Source organism: Talpa europaea, assembly GCF_964194135.1.
Source record: "Talpa europaea genome assembly, chromosome: 12".
In the NCBI taxonomy this organism is placed as follows: Eukaryota; Metazoa; Chordata; class Mammalia; order Eulipotyphla; family Talpidae; genus Talpa; species Talpa europaea.
Window position 1 is genome coordinate 92,298,860 of NC_140079.1, and position 20,364 is coordinate 92,319,223.

At 49.9% G+C, this 20,364-nt stretch overlaps 1 protein-coding gene across 1 annotated transcript in view; it reads left to right on the plus strand.

Moving 5' to 3' along the window:
* Positions 1–4,126: 4,126 nt before the first annotated feature.
* The window catches only part of TMC7 (transmembrane channel like 7), a gene marked incomplete at both ends in the record, with an annotated part of 42,132 nt that continues 25,894 nt past the window's right edge, over positions 4,127–20,364 (plus strand). Inside the window, 2 exons of the mRNA XM_084250230.1 lie at positions 4,127–4,193; positions 20,031–20,271. Coding sequence (XP_084106356.1) covers positions 4,127–4,193; positions 20,031–20,271 — 308 coding nt within the window. The remainder of the gene's footprint in view (positions 4,194–20,030; positions 20,272–20,364) is intronic.

Consider the following 20,364-nt stretch of genomic DNA (forward strand, 5'->3'; position numbering starts at 1 on the left):
GTGGGGGAGGGTGAGAGAATTCACCAGAGCCAGAGTGGAAAGCAGAACAGGCAGACTGACGAAGTACACTGCTGAGGGGAGCAGCGGGCGTGGCAGGAGAGGTCTGCGCACCATGTGGGACCCTCGCCTGTGGCTGGGGATCGAACCAGCGTTGTAGAAGCTGCGGGCAGCTTCGCAGCCCAGTGCTCAACCAGTGCACCACCAGGGGAGGCCCCCATTGGTGGTCTCTTATCAGTGTCCGCAAATGTGTTTCATGCCCAGGACCACAAATTGCTGTAGCATTTGGCTTTTCCTGAAATTGCGAAGATTGGGTGGACCCAAGTCTTGACTCTGAAAAAAGACCCTAAAGAAGGATAATAAAGGCTGACAAAGGGAATATAATTTACAGATATAACTGGAATGTTAATGAGTCAAAATATCCCACATGCTGTGAATGCCTTAAAATCCCCCAACTTGCCATCTCGACAAGCAAACGCACATGCTCACCCACAAGGCGCAAGCTGACTTCACGCGCTTCTTGGGATGGAACAGGACGTCTACAGCGCGAAGGAATTTCTCCAACAAACCCAGGTCACTGGTTTTGGTGTTTTTTTACATGGCCAACACCAGGCAAAATTACATAAAAAGAAGAAAAACCTTACCCTTTAGTAACACAAGTATTTAATGAAAAAGATCTAGTGCATTTAACAAACACTTATACACCACTTACTATGGGCCAGGTAGTTTTCTAAGTGCTTTACAAAGATGACCTCATTATGGCCTCCCAGCACCCTAAGGGCTGGTCTAGACTGGGGCCTAGCGGGAGGGGGAAGCAGGGGGATACTCACTCTTAGGTGCTGACCCTGTACTTGAAAAACTCTCATAGTGTCTCCTTAAAAGTTCCTCCTGGGGACCTGCCTGCCTTACTCTACTCTCAGCCCAGTTTTGGCGGTAGATACTATTATGAGAGAATCATTTGATAGATGAGACAACAGCAGCACAGAGAGGTTTGGCAACTTGCTCCAGATCACACAGCTAGTGCATGGTAGAGCCAGCTGTGAGCCCCAGGCGCTCTGATTCCAGAGTCCACTGTAGCTCTCCCCCACCCCAGCCCCCGTCTCTGCAAACAGGACCTTTTTTTTTTTTTTAAAAAAAAAAAGAAATTTATTTATTTATGCATACAAGAACTGAGTACAGTGCAAACAGGAACCTTTTAACATGAAAAGAAGCATAACACATCATAACACATTGTTCCTTCCTGGAAAGAGGACTCTGTAACTTCACACACACACACACACACACACACACAGATGCAGGGGGTTGTAATACAAATGTAACATAACAATTGCCCCGATGTTCCCTCCCTCTCACTATTAGGTCCACAGGGCGCTGGAGTTCGGGAGCAGGGAGAGGACTGCCTAGCTTGGTCTTTGTTAGATTCCACTCTTGCTGAGATGGATCCTCCCAGAGAGAGGGTGAGGAGAGCATTTTATTGCTTAAATGGTTGTGTTGCTTAACAAAGCTATGAATGAAGTCACTCATGTCAAATATAAGATGAGGTCACCAATGTCAAAGCATAAACCCACTTTGGGGAGGCAAATCAAACAGCCCCACATGGACTTAGGGACCCAGTGATAAGGGCAGCACCCAGGGGAACGCCCTAGGTGAACATTCCAGAATCTTACCTGAACAACCAGACCCACTGACCATGGGTGATACTATGCATTTACAAACAGATGCATATTTTTTGTTCTTTCTTTACCCAAAGGGTAACTTACCTAATACAACACTTCTGTACTTTCAGCACTTCTATATGAAGAACTCTCTTGTGTCTCCATCCAGAGCTATATAATACCTGGATGTGTGTGTCAAACTATATTTAATCAGTCCCCAGCTCTGCAGGTGGGGGCTGCTTCCAGTCTTTTGCTACTATAAACAGCATCTCAAGGCAAATGTACAAATGTCATCGCTTGTGTAGAATTCAAAACGTGTATATACTTGACCTTATGTGTTTTTGGCTTCTGGGTTTGGGTCAGACTTAGGAAGGGCTTCCACTCTTATGATTGACATGTAAAATACCTTCCTTTCGGGTGTGCCATGTGATTTGATATTCATGCATGTGAAGTGATTGGCCCAATGAGCGGAGTTGACCTGTCACCCTACATAGTCACACAATTTCTAGTCATGAGAACTTTTGAGATAGACTCCCTTAAGGACTTTCAAATGCATGATATGGTATTATTCTCTGTAGTCACTGCCGTAAGTGGCATCCCGGGACTTGGTTTCTATCTGGATATTTACCCTTTTTCACTCCCTCTGCCTTGCCTTTTAGTGTTTCCCTGGTTTATGTTTTGCATTAATATCTGTCTCTGGATTTTCTTTTGCATAAGTGTAATCTCGGCATCCAGATTCCACTTTTCTCCCCAGGTACTCTGCCAGGCCCTTCAGGTGATTGAGCTCAACATAGAATGGAGGGACCTCGAACTAGAACCCCGTTTTACATCCATCTCAGGCTCAGCGTCTCTGTTATTACCTTATATCAGTCTAGGGCATTTCACACAGTGGATGAGCCAATAGCAACATACCATAATAACATAAAGTCCAAACTTGATTCAGATTTGCTGATCTGTTACTATTTTGGGTGCCATAACCCCGTCCCAGCTACCACCTTACCCTTAGCAGTCACATCTCATTAGGCTCCTCTGGTCAGTTTCTCAGGTTTTTTCCTCTGTGGTGACCTTGAAAGGTCAGAGTAGTACCAACCAGGTGTTGCTGTAGAGTGTTCCTTGATGGGGTGTGTGTGATGTTTTCTTATGATTGGGCAGGGGCTTTGGGTTTTGGAGAGAAAGACTCCACAGGTAAAGTGTCCTCTCATCACAGGTATCCAGGGGGCACACTATCAAATCGACGTCTCCCCATGGAAGTTGGCTTTGACCATCTGTCTGAGAAAGTGCCAGGTTTTAGCAAGGTAAAGTCACTGCCCTCCCCTTCCACGATGTCCTTGGGAAGGAAGTCACTGCTGCAGCCCTTACCTGAAGAGAGAGGGGTCAGGCTCCGCCTCCTCCAAGGACAGGTAGAAATGCCTGGGAATTCTTGTGCACAGATTTATCCACTCTTCCCCATTTATTTATCTCATCTGGCAAAACCATATATACAATTATCTCCATATACATTTGAATATGTTATATAAAATAATCATAAATACATTAATGTAATTATTTAGCATGCGTTTATATTTGGCAGTTATTTCAATTGCAAGTTTTAAGTTGCTCGTGCTCAGGTAGGTAGGAATGAACACAGGTGAACCGTGGGGACGGTGCCACCTGTAAGGAAACAGCGCGCGGGAAAATTCTCCCTGTTGCTTCTGCCACCCAGCTTCCCACCCGCGAGCTGTCTCAGGGATTTACCTGTCTAGTGTCTATGTATCCATGTACCTGTGGTGACCTTGATGCGTCTACTTATCTATCTATGTATCCATCTATGCGTCTACTTATCTATGTATCTATCTCCACACCCACGCATACATATTTCCTCTTGGTATCCACATGGTAACCTACTAGATACACTTGTTTGATGTCTTGCTTATTTTTATTCTACTGTTTTAAACTAATAAGACTTGGGGAGATCGCCCCTGATCTCGGGGGCGGGCTGGAGCCTTCGCGGGTCTCCAGGTCTCCAGCGAGCTCCCACCCCCGCCCACCCCTCCCCCACCCAGCCCCCTCCCCCCGCCCACCCCTCCCCCACCCAGCCCCCTCCCCCCGCCCATCCCTCCCCCCGCCCACCCCTCCCCCGCCCAGTCCCCTCCCCCCAGCCCACCCCTCCCCCACTAGCCCACTCCCCCAGCCCACCCCTCCCCCACCCAGCACCCTCCCCCACCCAGCCCCCCACCCAGCCCCCCACCCAGCCCCCTCCCCCACCCAGCCCCTCTCCCCCACCCAGCCCCACGCGTGGGCCCAAATGCGCGGATGGGCGTGGCCTCCCGTAGCCCCGCCCCCCTCTGTGACGTCGGCGGGAGCCTGGAATCCCGGCAGGCCGGGGGCGGGGCGGGGCGGGCCCGGGGGCGGGCCCGGGGGCGGGGCGGGCGGGGGCTGCGGGGCGCGGCGGCCGAGCGGGTCCCCCGCGGCTCTCGCGGGCGCGGGGCGCAGCCATGAGCGAGGGCAGCGGCAGCGCGCTCCCGCCCGGCGGGCCGGGCAGGCAGCCCCTCCTCCACCAAGGTAAGGCGCGGCCGCGGGTCGGGGCGCGGGGGGTGTCCCGGGGCTCCCCCGCCGGGAATGGGGCGCCGGGTGGGCACCGCGGGCTCTCGCGTCCCGCTCGCCGGTCAGGGCCCGCGACCCCCGAGGAGACTGGAGGGAGCCGCGGCGAGGGGGCTGCCTTCCCGAGGGACCCCGGCCGCCTCTTACCTGTTCAGTCACAAGCTGGAGAGACCCTCGCGGGCCCCGCCTGCCAGCCCGGGGTGCCCGCCCCCCCAGACCTCTCAGGCTTTACCGGGAGACGAATTTGGAACCGATTCTGCCTTAGCGGTTTATTGCTGTGTGAGCTTTTGCTGTGTGACTTGCCTTCTCTGAGCCTTAGCTTTCTTTCAGCACTAAAATAGGAATGGGGGGGCCTCCCTGGTGGCGCAGGGGTTAAGTCTCAGCTCTATCAAGCTATCACCAGCCTCTGCAGCCTGAGTTCAGGCCCCAGCCAGGGAGCTACCCACATGGCACGGCAGACCTCTCCTGTCTCCCCCGCTGCTCCCCTCAGCAGTGGATTTCAGTGGATCCACCTGTTCTGCTCCCCACTCTGTCTCTGGTGAATCCTCTCACCCCCTGCATCTCTGGCCTGTACCCGAGCTCTTGCATGCATAAATAAAAAAAAAAAATAAATCTTAAAAAAAAAATGGGAATAGGACATTGGAGGCATTCATTGAGACAAATGAAATGCCTAGCACAGTGCCTGAACTTAGAAAGGCACAGTAAATAGTAGCCAGTAAAGTATTATATTCCTTTTTTCTTAAAAAAGAAACCCACACAAATAGACCCCCAAAAATATCCCTTCAGAACAACCAATATACACTTAAAGAAGCCAACGTTAGTTGTTGAGCGTATCCCCATTAATATTGTATGCCCTTTCTTTTATAGACCCTGCTGTGAGTTTTATCTGCAGCATTTTCTTTATTTCAATTTGAGAATAGAGGTTTTGTTTGAAGGATCTGAATAAAACATGAGTGAATTTGGGCACTGGGCCCTTCCTGTTGGATGGTTCTTACCATCTAGAATTAGAAGGGGAAATGGAGCAGAGACCCAAACCCCTGGAACTTGCTCAGTAACCAGAAAACGGAAGCCAGTGCAGGACTAATGCTAACTCTTTTCTAGATTGGTTATTAGCCCCGCTGAGGGCGTCTGGGTGTCAGCCTTTCAGTAAAGACTGTCCAAGTATTTTTCTAGTTGGTTTTTCTTTGAGCACAGTCTGTCACATTTATGATGCCAACCCAGGTTTCCCAGAGCGAGGGAGTGAGGGCATCTTTTTTGGATCTGCAGAGGACTATCTAAGCATCTCTTTCTGATCATTCTAACTGGCCCTTTCAAATGTCTCCCTGTCTCATGTTTTATGACCTTGTGCCTACTGGCGCAAGTGGGAGGCTAAGAAGGGCCTGTGCTGGGAACTTTGTAGACTTTGTGAACCGTGCCCTGCTGTGTGACCTCAAGGGAGGAGAGTAGGAGGAGAGAGTGGGGCCGTGGGGTCTGGTTTCAGGAGTGGGAAGTGTGCACCCTTCTACATGGCAGCGGGTCACGTCACCCCTCTTCCAAAGCACAGACCACATGGGCCACTGTGTCCCGAGGACCCAGGTATGGAGTAGGCTGCACCACTCAGCTTTGTGTTTTTCACTCTGTGACATCCGCACAATGATGCAGGACTGTAAAACTTTACAGGGACTTCCACTGCTCTGAGAATAAACTCCAGGCTTTTCCATGGCAGCCAGTGAGTGTGGCGATGAGACCCCAACTCACCCCCCCAGACGGTTAACACCTGCCGCTGTCCTTTAACCTGTCTTGCGCCTGCCATTGGGCTGCTTCCCCTTCCTTCCATGCAGCAAGGTCATTTCTGCCTCAGGACCCTTGTATCTGCTGTTCTCTTTACCTGGACTACATTTCTGTTTGATCTTCACACAACAGCCTCTTCTTTCTTTTTTTTTTTTTTTTTAAAGAGTTCTATTTTGTTTCAAACTGTTGGCTATTTTTTTTTTAAAGATTTGTTTATTCATTTATACAAGCACTGGGTATAGTCAGAAGCGCGGGAGGGTGAGAGAATTCACCAGAGCCAGAGCGGGGAGCAGAGCAGGCAGAAGGACCGAAGTACACTGCTGAGGGGAGCAGCGGGTGCAGGAGAGGTCTGCGCGCCATATGGGACCCTCTCCAGAGGCCGGGGATCGAACCGGGGCTGCAGAGGCTACAGGCAGCCTCGCAGACCAGCGCTCAACCGCTGCATCACCAGGGGAGGCCCAGCCTCTTCTTTCTTCCTGTCGGGTCTTTGCTCGAATATCACCTCTGTATCCTCCAGGGCCATCTTGTGTGGAGACTTGCCCTCCCTTTACTCCCCTGCCTTGTTAGCTTGCTTAGCCCTTTGGAGTACTTACCACATCTGAGGTCATCTGGTTTGATTATTTTCTGTTTATTAGCTGTCCTTCCTTCTAGAACACCGATGCCCTAAAAAACAGGGGCTTTGTATTGTTCCCCTAGGACAATGTCTGGCACCTCGTTGATACTAAATATGTGTTGAATGAATGAATGAATGAGTGAATTATGGGATGTACTTGCAGCCACACTGGCTGCTGTCATATAGTGGGTGGTTGTGAATCTGCTTCTGTGGACCCCTCCAATCTGGATATTTCATATTAATGGGGTGACATACTATGTGACAATTTGTATCTGGCTTCTTTCACTTAGCATACCTGTTTCCCAGACTCATCCATGTTGTAATACTTCGTTACTTTTATTTATTTTTATTTTTTAAGTTCTCTTAATATATTTTACATCATTATTCATTTTTGTACAGTTTGATTTCTCCTCTCAGGTGTAGTCCCCATAAAATTCTCACCACCCAGTCACCCCTGAACAGTCACCATTGGTCTCTTGTGCTCATCACACCCCTGTTTTAATCCCTCTTCTTTCCTCTCCCCCACCCCTGCTGAATGTCTCCGATTTATAGTTGCCTGCTAGTTTTGTCTTTTTTTCCCCCTTGATCCCTTATTTGGTTCCCCTGTAGTCCTCCTATAAGTGAAACCATCTGATGTTTTTCTTTTTTCCTTCTGACTTAGTTCACTGAGCATAATCCTCTCCGTAATTCATGTTGCTGCAAATGGCATGAGTTTATCTTTTTTGATTGCTGAATAGTATTCCATAGTGGATCTAGTCCACATTAAAAAAAAAAAGATTTATTTGTGCATACAAGAAGTGGGGTACAGGCCAGAGGTGTGGGGGTGACAGGAGTCACCAGAGACAGAGTAGAGAGCAGAATAGGCAGATTGACTGAAATAAACTGCTGAGGGAAGCTGTGGGTGAGACAGGAGGGGTCTAATGCACCATTTAGGTTAACTCCCTGGCCGGGGATCGAACTCATGGTGCCGATAGCTTGATAGTGCTGAGATTTAACCCCTTGTGCCACCAGGGAGGCCCCACATCTTTTTGATCTAGTCATCTGTTTTGGGGCACCTAGGTTGTTTCCAACCTCATTACTTTCCTGTGACTGAATAAATACTCCATTGTATGGATTGTTAAAAACAAAACTTGACTGAGTATGTTTGGAGATCTCATTGGCTTTGCCAAGCAACTCAGGAATCTGGCAGCCCCGCATATAGCGAGGAGAGGGTGCTCCAAGGAGTTGTACAGAATAGCAGGTTTTTATCATTAGACTAGTAGGTGGTTAGCAAAGGAAAGATTACTTCGGGCAGTACCTTCCTTTGGAAAGGAAGACAGGGAATTCTTAATGCAATTACCTCATTAGTGCTGCCCCGAAATTCCAAATTGTTTGGTTGAAAATTCCACCCCTGGGAGATGCTGAAACCAAACCCAGGTATTAAGGTTTAGTGGGACTTGGCATAAATGACTCCGTTTTGACTTGCTTCTTTTTTTAACAGGCTGTACCCCCGCTTTAGAGTCACTCATCTGTTGAGGGATATTTAGGTTGTTTCCATCTTTTTCGCTGTTAGAAAAAGTGCTGCTGTGAATGTCTGTGCAGAAGTTTTTGTTTGAACATCTGTCTTCAACTTACAACTAAGTCTTTAGGGTGTATATCTAGGAATAGATTTGCCTGTAATTCTTATGTTTAACTTTTCGAGGCATGGCCAAACTAGGGGACGTTTGACCCTTTGTTGGGGAGTGACTGTGACCATGACCCCACCATTCATTAGGGGAACTGAAATGACTCAGCCAAGATCTCTGGGTCGCTATTAGATGGTGGCCGGCAGGATCGAAACCCTGTAAAGGTCCTGGGGACATTGTCTTCCCTCCTCCTCAGGGAGGAGGCAGAACCTGGAGAGCCTGTAGTTGACTGACCCTACCTGCTAGGGTCGGGACTTGGAAAACCTGGAATGGAAAAGGAGTGGAACCACACAGCCTGGCTCACTCCTCCTGCAGGGGGGCTAGAACCTGTTTTTGTTTGCTTTTTAAGGTAAAGCAGTGGTAGTTCTTATAGAACCTCCTTGGTCCAGGTGTGAATCCCAACTTGGCTGTTTAATCTTGAGCAAGTCCAGTTAGTTCCCTCACTGACCCTCAGGTTGCTTACCTGTGAAATGGGAATAATTCTGTCCAATAGGGTCACAGTGGATTTAAAGAGATTAGCCTGTCAGACTTAGCACCAGCCCCTCGAAGGCACTGAGGACTCCAGTGGTAGCTGTGACCTTCATTGTCGATATCACCATCATCTGCGCCTTCTCCAGCCCTGTTGTTATGATGATTCCGTGTGCTATAGGCCTATTCTTTCTGGGGGTAGTCTATTAGCTATTTAGTGTTTATATACATGAACAATTACGCCTTGGGCTATTTCAGTCTAACAGATTATGTGAAACTCAAGTAGTAATTCAACCTACAGTGTTAATTTCCTCCCTGTCGGTGAAGCCCTTTTACCTTTTACCGGAGCCACTTATTACCTTTAATGGTGCCCCAGGCCTGGCCACTTACTACCTCTAAGGGTGCCTCAGGCTGGAATGACAGAGGTACACTGGCTGGAGATCCCAGCTGCTCCCAGACCCAGCATCCCTACTCTGGAAGGCCCAGCATCCCCAGCTCCCACCCCCACCCCTACTCTGGAAGAAGCTGAGCTCTGCCCAGCAACTCAGGCTGGATGAGGTCCTCCTGGCCTTTTTTGTTTTTGTTTTTTCAGGAAGTGAAGAATTTGGAAGGAAAAAGGAGGAAATGACTTTTCAGTGTTGTAAGCTTTGTTGCAATCTGTTGCTTTTTAAAGTGCATTGTTTGGGTGTGGGGACCCCCCTCCCTTGTGCTAGTTTCCACCCTCCCCACCTCATCACTGGTGGAGAAGGAAGGGCATGAACTCAACTGACCAGGAGCCTTGACCTTGTACCAGGCGTGGGGTCTTGTGGAAAAAGAAGCTTGCTTTCACAGTGCTGCTTTTTCAACAGGGAAGACACATTAACTGGTAAAGAGGAAAAGAAGGTATTGCAGCTAATCGTAGTTGCTGAGAAGTTTATAGACCAGGGGTGAGATCCAGAGGGACTAAGCACTGAGGTCCAAGAACTCAAAGGAGCCTGCATTAACCGGAGCAAAGGGCAGAGAGCTGCAGAGCAGAGTATTGGAGGTGGGAATGACCTTGATGTATTTGAGGAGGCCCCCGTTGGAGCTGAGGGGAAGAAGAGATGGGACTGTAAGCTCTGGTAGGCCCGGGTCAGCAGTTGGAATTTGGACTCCGCATGTAACTGCCTTGAGTTTCTCACGGCAACTCAAGGGAGTAGCTGTTGTTTGTCCATTTTACCCCTTTGGAAACCAAGCAGCTTCCAACATCAATGTCCTGTTTCAGCAGCTTGTCAAGCAACTTCCCAGTGCTGAGTCCATCATTGACTTCATTGGACGGTGTTTATTGAGCATCTGTTATGTGCCAGCCCTCTTAGGTGCCAGCCCTTTGGGCCAAGCCTCTGGCTGATCCTTTATGGGGTTACAGCCACATGTCATGGGCTAGGACTGGGTTCTAGTGGTCATGTCCAGACAATTTCTTTTTGCACTAGGCACCTTTGCACACACCTCTTTTTGCACACGCCACCCCATCGCCATCTTGGGGATGGTTGGTTTGGTTACATCTGAGGTCTTATTAGCCTCCTACTGGTTCCTGTAAGCAGACTTAGTTCAGAGGAACATGGTTACCAGGCCAGATGGACCTTCTCTTTACCCAGTGACACCCTCAAGGTTTAGATCTGAGCGCAACCTTGGTCAAACTTCTTATCTTCTCCAAACTTCCTAGATTGCAAAATGAGGGCAATACAGATGAAGGATCCCAGTATTAAAGTCCTTGTTAGGCTCCCAGGAGATAAGTTTGTAAAGGGTGTGGCATCGTGGTGGCCTGGGAAAGCTCAATAAAGGCTGGTGATGATCGTGGCTTCCAGACACGTTGGTGTTCTTGCTCGGAAGGTTCCTGGCCGAGGATCATGCACACTCCACCTGTGGGGCCGTGTGGTCCATGGAAGGAGACCACCCGCTGCAGATCTGAATCTCCATGTACATTAAGTTCATCAATAAGGAAGCAGCGATGTTCCAACAATTGTTGAGCCCCCTGTGCCAGGCACTTCTCTAAGCCAGGAGTCTGCAAGCCACAGTCCACTGGCCACCTGTTTTTATAAATAAAACTTTATTAGAACACAGTCATGCCCGTTTCATTCGTGGCTCAGGGCTGCTCACCAGCTACAAGGGTGGAGCTGAGTGTGGTAGAGACCGGGCAGTAAAGAGTAAGTAATTACTGTCTGACTGTAGAAAAGGTTTACTAACCTCTTTGCTCAGCACTTTATATGTAAACATCATCTCCTGACATTTGTGCAAGGAGGTCTGTGCAAGGTGGGAATGACTATCCCCGTTTTACAGGCAGGAGAACTGAGGCACAGAAGGGTCAGGAGACTAGCTGGGTCCCACATGGTGGCACAGAGGCTGGGGAATGAAGCCAGGCAGCAGCTGTGGGAGCTGTGTTCTTAGCTGGCTGTCCCTGCAAACGGAATTGCAGAAACTGCTCCCCAGCAGGCCACCTGTGCTTAACTGGCTTGAAAACCAGGGGACTGGAGTTCTGAGCCCCTGCTGAGTCACTGCTTCTGAAGGCTACTGACTCACCTAGTCTGAAAACTTTGCGCCCAGCCAGTCCCCACCCAGGAGCCTGCAAACTTGACTCATGGGTCCTCCCAGCCCTGGAGATCTGGCCGATGGAGAAGACTGCCAGGGCCCTGGCTTCTCCTGCCTTGGTCTGGGCTCCTATGATGAGGCCCCCATATGTTGTCCAGTGCAGTGGACACCTGCCACGAGTTGTTGTGGACACGCATGTTTAAATTCTGAATTAAACATTAAAAGAATTTTAATTTCTGAATTAAACATTAAAAGAATCCTGAAAGAATTAAAAATTCCTCCCTTCAGTCTCACCAGCCATGTTTCGGTTGCTCACCACTGCACGGTGCAGACGGCGTTCCTGTCCTTGCAGGACGAGCAGCCTGCGTGCGTGCCCTGGCAGGGGCGGCCGTGCCAGTCTGTGCTGCTTGAGGACAGAAATAGCCTCAGGGCTGACCCGAGAGGTGCTGTTGTCAGACCACGTCATTCTTTGCTCAGACACTACACCTCTCTCCTCTCACTGACCCCCGTAGTTCCCACGTTACCCAAATAAAATCCATGACCTCACTCTGACCCACGGGCCTGTTTCTTTCCTGACCTCTGACCCCATCACTCTCTGCTGACTCCTCCAGCCGTACTGACTTCCTTCCTGTTTCTAGAACTGCCTGTGCCGAGTCCTTCCCCAAGGCCTTTGCAATCACACTTTCCTTGCCCTTGTATGCTGCCCTTCTCCTAGGTCGCCAGGTGGCTCTTTCCCTCCCTCAGGCTTTGCCCAAACCCACCCTCCCTCATTTTTCTCCACATTCTTATATTGTTTTCTTTTCTTTTTTAAAGATTTATTTATTTATTTATTTATACAAGCACTGGGTACAGTCAGAAGCGCGGGAGGGTGAGAGAATTCACCAGAGCCAGAGCGGGGAGCAGAACAGGCAGACTGACGAAACATACTGCTGAGGGGAGCAGCGGAGAGGTCTGCGTGCCATGTGGGACCCTCGCCCAGTGGCCAGGGATCGAACTGGTGCCGCAGAGGCTGTGGGCAGTTTCGCAACCCAGTGCTCAACCGCTGCGCCACCGGGGAGGCCCTTATATTGTTCTTGTTCACTGTCTCCTCCAGCTGGAATGTAAGCGCTAGTGAGACAGGCGCTTGTGTGTTGTGTTCAAGGCTTTGTCCCCGTCCTAGGAAAGTGCTGGGCATGTTGTGGTTGGTTGCGGTGAGTGACGCGTGAGTGGAAGCTGGGGCGGCCTTTACAGGAGAAGAGAAGTGACGAGTGCTTGGCCTGGAGGATTCTGGGCACTAAATGCCCTGGACGGTGAGCTTCTGGCTTCACACACAGATGACTCTGTTGCCCCACCTCCGTTTACTGTCCATGTCAGTGCCCATTCGTCTGTGCTGGTGTCAAGCCATAGAATATGAGTGGAAAGAAGTCCAAAGAGTTTAGAAATCGAGGACCATGTTGCATCTAGAAGATGGTAAACTGATGCTAGCAGACTGATTGATGCATATCAGCCCCTCCGTCATTTCCTGGGAAATGACAGAGCACATTTCTGACAGTGCGTGGGACCCAAGAGAGGAAGGACGCACACATGCTCAGCAGCTCAGCATTCTGCTTGGCCTGTTTTCTTCTCTTTCGGTGCCTCTGTGTGTGTGTGTATGTGTTTTAAAGATTTATTTATGCATAGAAGAACTAGGGTACAGGCCAGAGGTGTGGGGGGGGCGGTGAGAGGATTCACCAGACAGTGGGGAGCAGAACAGGCAGATTGACTGAAATACACTGCTGAGGGGAGCGGCAGGGAGACAGGAGAGGTCTGCACCATGCCACACTGCCATGTGAGTAGCTCCCTGGCTGGGGATCTAATGCATGCATAAGTGGCTGAGACTTTAACCCCTGCGCCGCCAGGGAGGCCCTGATGCCTGTGTTTAGCTGGTGTTGCTAATAATCTTGCACTTGGGTAAGCTGGAGGGTGAGCCAGATCTGCTCATTCACGGTTCGTGCGTGCAGCAGGTTCTTACTGAAGCTGCTGCCCTATAACAAGTGGCTCTGTGCTGGGACCCTGGGCTCACAGTGAAGGAGAGAGATGGGTCTTTGCCCTCATGGAGGTCACGGTCTAGTGGGAGAGGCTGAGGGTCAGAGACCGCTCACGGTAAGCAGTTGAGTAGGTCACTACCGACAGGGATGGGTGCAGCGTGGCCTGCACTATCGGGGCAGCGTGCAGGACTGCCGGTCTCATCTGTGTCAGAGTCCCATACAGAGAAGGGTCCGTGCAAATGGCCAAACAGAACCAGTTCCCACAGCAGCTGGCGAGAGGCCTAGACTGGCTGACCTGGAAGGTCCCTTCTTAGCCAGAGTTTTCATGATTCTGTGAGTGGGAAGAAAAGCCCTGAAGTGAACCAGCGCCAAATACGGCTGGGCTGGGTTCTGGGCAAGCACTCAGGAGGCTTGGGGAGTCTGGAGCCACCTTGGCCTGTGCCCATGTTCTTGGAGTGTTTCTGCCTGTTGGTGGGACTTGGTAGCCTGTGGAAAGAGCTGCCAAGGAAGTTGGCCATAGCCTGCTCTCCAGATGTGCTGCCTCTGCCTGCCCATCCCTTTATTCATCCTTCAGGCAGAGGGTCTTCCTGTACCTGAGCAAGACATTGCGCTAAGCTCAGAGACTTTGCCCTTAACCTAGAAAGATGCTGGATACCAGATACAACACTTATGACTCCTGTAATGGCTCAGTCCTGCCCCCTAAATAGTAATCTCATTGCTGAATGCTCTTACAGCATTCTAGGCATTCTGAGTTGGAAGCACCCTAATATCTGACATATGCTCCCCCCTCCAGTAGAGGTGGTCAGTGTGTTAGGGGGAAAAGGCTGTCCTAAAGCTAATTCCATACAGGTTTTGTGGACTCTACCCCCACCCCAGGCCAAAGCCAAAGACACCGGGAACTCCAAACCCCATCACCACCAAAGGGAAGGTGGCTGGGACCTGAGGGTGGGGTTAAGCAGCCAGGTTAGTATAAAGCCAGATACGTGGGCTTTGGGGGGTCCCCCATTTTGACTCCCCACCAGCTCGCAGCGTCCGGCCAGCTCTGAGAGTGCCTTTGGGTTTCCAGGTCGGCGGATCGGGTAGGACGCATTAAAGATTTTATTTCCCTATTTTCTCCCTGAGTTGTACATTTTCCTTATTTCCTTTTCCCTTGTAAATAAGCCTTTTATTAACCTTTTGTGTGTGCCTGCAGTGGAGTATTCATAAGTCCCTTGTAAGCGCGCGGGTGAGGACCCACAGCCAGGCAACCCGTTCAATATCGGGGCTGCCCTATAACAAGTGGACAGCCCCACGCTGACCACAGGACTTAGGTAGCTGGGCTGATGGCACTTTGGCTGCTCCACCTCAGGTCATGTCTGACATTAACCATGTGAGATTCTTATTCTCTGCAGATGAGAAAGCTGAGCTCAGAAAGCACGCAGCCACGTTTCTTAGACTGTAGAGCTGGGGGTCCGCCTGGCTGTCCAAGCCTTGGGCAGCCGCTCCTGGGGGCCCCGGGTTCACTATGGAGGAGCCAGGGCAGCGAAGCCGATGAGAAAGCAGGTGATGTCAGCTTTGAAAGGTGCGTGGTCCCATGAGAAGCAGGAGGATGCGGATTGTAGCTAATAAAAGTAATGCTGTCTGGCTTCAATGGTATGGTTACAATTTTACTTTCCATTTGAAGTTGGAGCAGCTGGGGATGGCTGGAGAGGAAACTGCCTTCCTCTTTCCTGGCCTCCACTTTGAAAATAGGGTTTTCCTCCAGGGCCTGTGGTTCGGAGATGTGAACAGGACAGACTCTTCTGGTGGAGCCTGTGAAAGAACAAAGAGCTACTTCCTCTGTGAGGCCTTCTGGTATTTATGAAGCGCTCTCAGATCCACGGCCCACGGCTGACACGCCTCCCTTCCCGGCTCCGGCTCTTCCGGCCCGTGTATGTGGATCAGGTTCTTCCCTTCTGAGCCGCAGAGTCTCTGTTTCTGTTCAGAGAGTAGGGCAGAGTCTTAAGAGTGGTGATGCATTTTGAGACTCGAATAGCCTGGTGCAAAGTAAGCGCTCAGTTAAATAGCAGCCACTCCTACTTGTCACTCCATCCCCATCACTGAGAGCCATGGTGTCGTGTCCTCTGAGACAGCCATTGTCTCGCCTGGGGGTGGCCTGGCTGGTGGGTGACAGGCCAGCCCAGGCTCCAGCTGCAGGGGGGCTGTGACCCGCTGACCACAGTCGCTGAATATTCAGTGTGTCTGGCACTGCCCATAGCAAGACCTTTGTTCAGAGTTGATAACAGCTCTTTGTTGCTGTGCAGAGCGAGGGAGTGACCTCCAGCCAAGATTTGGACGTTCTATCTTCAGGTCCTACCTTGCCACATCCCCATACTTGCTTTAAGAAGCCCCTGTTACTGATGGAAGTGTGTCATATCCTCCTGGGGGCCGGCGCCAGGAAATAAAGGCTGAGTGAAACTCACAGACTGGCACATGGAGACTGGCGGGGCTCCAGGCGCGTGGCTGTGTGTCATCTGTGGGGCCACAGCTGTTCCCTTGTGTCTGAACATGCCCGCCAGGGAGGCAGATAGCCCTGTCCGACTCAGCACAGAGTGAGGTCAGGGGCTGCCCTCCTCCAGGCTCCCCATCTTCCCTGTGTGGAAGCCCTTCTCTGTCCTCCTAGCCGGCAGTAGGTTTATGGCTCCCACTGTGTGTGGCAACAGAGCCTAGCCTGTCCCTGTACCATCAGTGACCTTTAGGGCTCATAAGTGACCCCTGTGGTGGAAAGTGGGGTTCTGTCTTGTTTTTTTTGTACTTGTAATTTTTTTTAAGATTCATTTTTATTTATTTATGCATACAAGAACTGGGGTGTAGGCCAGAGGTTTGGGAGCAGAGAGGATTCACCAGAGACAGAGTGGGGAGCAGAACAGGCAGATCTACTGAAATACACTGCTGAGGAGCAGCGGGAGAGACAGGAGAGGTCTGCTGCACCATGTGGGTCAGCTCCCTGGCTGGGGCTCCAGCTCTTGCTGCAGTGGCTTGATAGTACTGAAACTTTAACCCCTGCACCACCAGGGAGGCCCTGATAGTTGTAATTTTTTTTTATTGTGGTAACAGTGCAGTGGTTTACAGCACTGTGTATATTTCAGGAGTGCAGGTTCCCATCTCTTCAAACCTTTATCACACCACACCCACCATCAAAATACCAGTAATCCTCCACCCTTTGCTTCACCCACCCCCAGCTTCACTTCTGCAGTCAGATCCAAGGGTTGGTTTGGGTTTGATTTTGTTTGTTCCTTTGTTTTGTTCTTTTTTTTAAAAAGATTTATTTATTTATGCATACAAGAGCTGGGGTACAGGCCAGAGATGCGGGGGGGAGTGTGTGTGTGTGAGAGAGAGAGGATTCACCAGAGACAGAGTGGGGAACAGAGCAGGCAGATTGACTGAAATACACTGCTGAGGGGAGCAGTGGGCGAGACAGGAGAGGTCTGCTGCACCATGTGGGTTGCTCCCCGGCTGGCCGGGGATCAAACTCGTGCTGCAGAGGCTGTGGATTGCTTCATAGTGCATTGCTTAACCCCTTGTGCCATAAGGAGGCCCTGTTTTGTTCTTTATATGCCACATGAGTGAAATCGTGATAGTTGTCTTTCTCCTTCTGACTTATTTCACTTAGCATCATCCCCTCTAGTTCCATCTGTGTTGTCACAGATGGCATGAGTTTATCTTTTTTGATCACTGAGTAATATTCCATTTTGCAGATACAGCACATCTTCTTGATCCACTCATCTATTTTGGGGCACTTAGGTTGTTTCCTTAGCTCGGCTGTTGGAAATAGTGCTGCAGTGAACAGAGAAGGGGGCGTGTATCCCTTCAAGTTGGAGTTTTATATTTGTTCTTCCGATAGATACCTATGAGTGGAATTTCTGGGTCATACTATTTTCCATAGAGGCTAAACCAGTTTACCTGCGCCCACACTTGTTTCTGGTCTTTGATGTGGGTCATTCTCACAGGTGTGAGCTGGTATCTCATTGTGGTTTTGATGTGGATTTCCCATCGCTGAGTGATGATGAGCAGTTTCTCATGTACCTGTTGGCCATCTGTATGACTTCTTTGGAGGCGCGTCTATTTGTATCTTCTGCCCATTTTTTGGCTGGGTGGTTTTGTTGAGTTGTTTGAATAATGGAGATCTGCCTGGCAGCCTCGAAAGTGCGCCTTTAAAACGTGATCAGCCCACTGCCTGCTTCAGCCCAGAGCCCCTGGCGGCTTCCCATCTGCCGTATGCGAGGGCGGTATCGCAGCCCACAGAGCCCCACCTGGCCTGGCACGCTCTGACTATTTTTCCATTCTCCATCCCACTTGCCAGTTGTCACTAACAAACTACCCAGATGTAGAGGTTTATGCTTTTTTATTGTTTCTGTGAATTCTGCGCATCAGGATGTCATCAGGCAGGAGGAGGCAGTTTGCTGCATGTCACATCTGCTGGGGCTGGAGCATCTGATGGCCTCTTCACACCCATGGTGGCGCTGGCTAGGGTGACCTGGAAGGCTGGGGACTGGCTGCAGTGGCTCCCTGGGGTGACATCGCTGAGACTTCTGGAGGCTTGGGGATGCCTTTTTCCATCAGCTCGTCCCCCAGCATAGCTGGACTTTTTACATGGTAGCCCCAGGCTCCCAAGAGCATCAAAATGGAAGCTTCCAAGCCCTTTGGAGGTTTAGGTCTTCACTGTCAGACTCCAACTGGTAGATTGTCATTTCTGTTTTGACCTTTGGTTAAAGCAAGTCATAGATGTGACTGAGACTTGGGGAGGGGACCACAGAAGGGCTGATGTGGCTCATGAGAGTTCACCAAAAAAAGAGCCTACCATACCCCTGTCCCTCCACGTAGGCCCACGTATGCTTCATCAATCCATGTACCTCTGTGCCTCAGGGCCTTTGCACTTTCTGTTTCCCTTCCCCACAGTGCTCTTGCCCAAATATCCACGGGGCTTATTCCCTCCATTCTGTCTCAGATGCCATCAGACCTAACCCCACCTTATCACCTCACCCCACCAATCGCCTTATCCCATATTTTTTTAATACCTCCCAGCATAGAATTTATTGCCTGCTTATTGTCTGATTTCCCCCTGCCAGTGAGTAGGGTGTTTACCCTGTTCACTGTGGTATCCCTAGCTCCAGATTTGACACACGGTCGATCTATTTGTTGAATATTTGTGGTGAGGAAACAGAAGCTCAGAGAGGCTAAGTAACTTTTCCCAAAATGCACACAGCTGATATTTAACAGGAATCAGACCCAAGCAATTTTAACCTCTCCCACAACAAAAATCAGATCATGCATAGAACCCATCTTGGGGGTATCCTGCATCTTCAATAGAAAGCCCAGACTACTTAGGGTACACAAGGCACAGCTAAGCTTGCTTGGCCTCCAGCTTTGACCTGATGTTATAGAAAAAACATTAGTGTTTGAATCAGGAAGATGTGTTTCTGTTTCCAGAGTCCCCACATGCAGACTCTCCAAACATGGGCAAAATCAGGAATGCTGTCCATCTGTCCGTCCATCCATCCATCCATCCATCCATCCATCCATCCATCCATCCAGTAACCATTTATTGGACTTTTGCGTTAAGCCAGGGTCCTGGGGTGCAATGGTGAGGAAGTCAGCCCAGCCCCTGGGGGAGACAGACATACTTACAAAGTTACCCAAATAACTATGTATTTATCAAATTGTGGTAAATCCTCCAAAGGACTTACCGTATTTGGGAAAATGTGGAACCCGACACCTAATAATAGTGACATTCGAGGAAGGAAGGAAGTGACATTGGAGTAGGAGCTTATAGGATCAAGGCAGAGGGCGGAACAGTGCATGCAAAAGCTCCAAAGAAGAGGGAACACCTACCCTTTTAGCATCTGAAAGATCCTAAAAATGTGTGGTGGGAGCACACAGAGCTGTGGACCTGCAGACAAGAGCAGAAGTCAAATTGGGCAGAGTGTTGTGGGTCTGGCAAGGGGGTGGCACACTCACTGGTGACTTTATTTTCTCATAAAATGGGGAAAACAATAGTACCTTCCTCTGCCTGTGGTCAGCTGCCTGTATACTGGTCTGGGGTGGTCTCAGCTGGGATGCGTGGTCTCATTCCCCAGATAGCTTGGGCTTGTTCATGGGGCTGCTGCTGGGATCCAGAGAGCAGCAGAAGCCAGTGAAGTGTAATGCAAGCACAACCTCACTTCTGCTGCAGATCACGGGGCCAGCCCAAATCCCATGAGGGCTGTGAAGCTCTAACATAGTGTTTGGTGCATAGGGAATGCTCTAGAAACGTAATTATCAACTGTTACTGTTATTATCGCTATGTACCTGCATGGCACTTGATGCTTCTCACAGTTTTATCCTGTACGTCGTCATCTGCTGCACTGTGAGGATAGTTGGGGCATGTAGTCCTCACCCCATTTGACAGATGAAGAGCAGAGTTCAGATTCCTGCCCAAGGTCACACATTGAGTTAGTGGCTGCAGCCAAACACTAGAACTCAGCTGGCAGGTAACTGAATGCTTACTTGCTAAGACATTTGCCGAAAGTGAATCTACTTGGAGATGATGTCATTGTCCCAAGCACCATCCTGATAAATAAAATAATAAGATACAAATGCTTTTGGCAGTGGCCCAGGCTTGTGAGGGTCAGCAAGGTTTAGTTCTGTTCTCTGTGACCCAGGTCTCCTGTGCAAGTCTTGTTTTGCAGCTCCCAAGCCCGCTGGGGTGAATGACGGTCGTCTCTTTTCTATGCAGAGAGCCTTTCTTTGGACTCCAGTTGCTTTTCTCCTCCACCTGTGAATTTCCTTCAAGAATTGCCAAGCTACCGGTCTATTGCACGGAAGAGGAACATCCTTACCCGAGACAGGCAAAGTGGCACTTTGCTGAAGCCAACAGACTCTTATACCTCCCAGCTGGAGGGAGGAATCTCTGAAAACTTTGATAACCAATCCATTCGAAAGTATGCATTGAACATTTCTGAGAAGCGGAGATTAAGGTATGTTCCATAGCCATCTGGAAGCCTGTAATAGATGCTTTGGGCAAAGGTGCTGTTTTATGCATGGACTGCATTTTCTGAATAGCTCACATA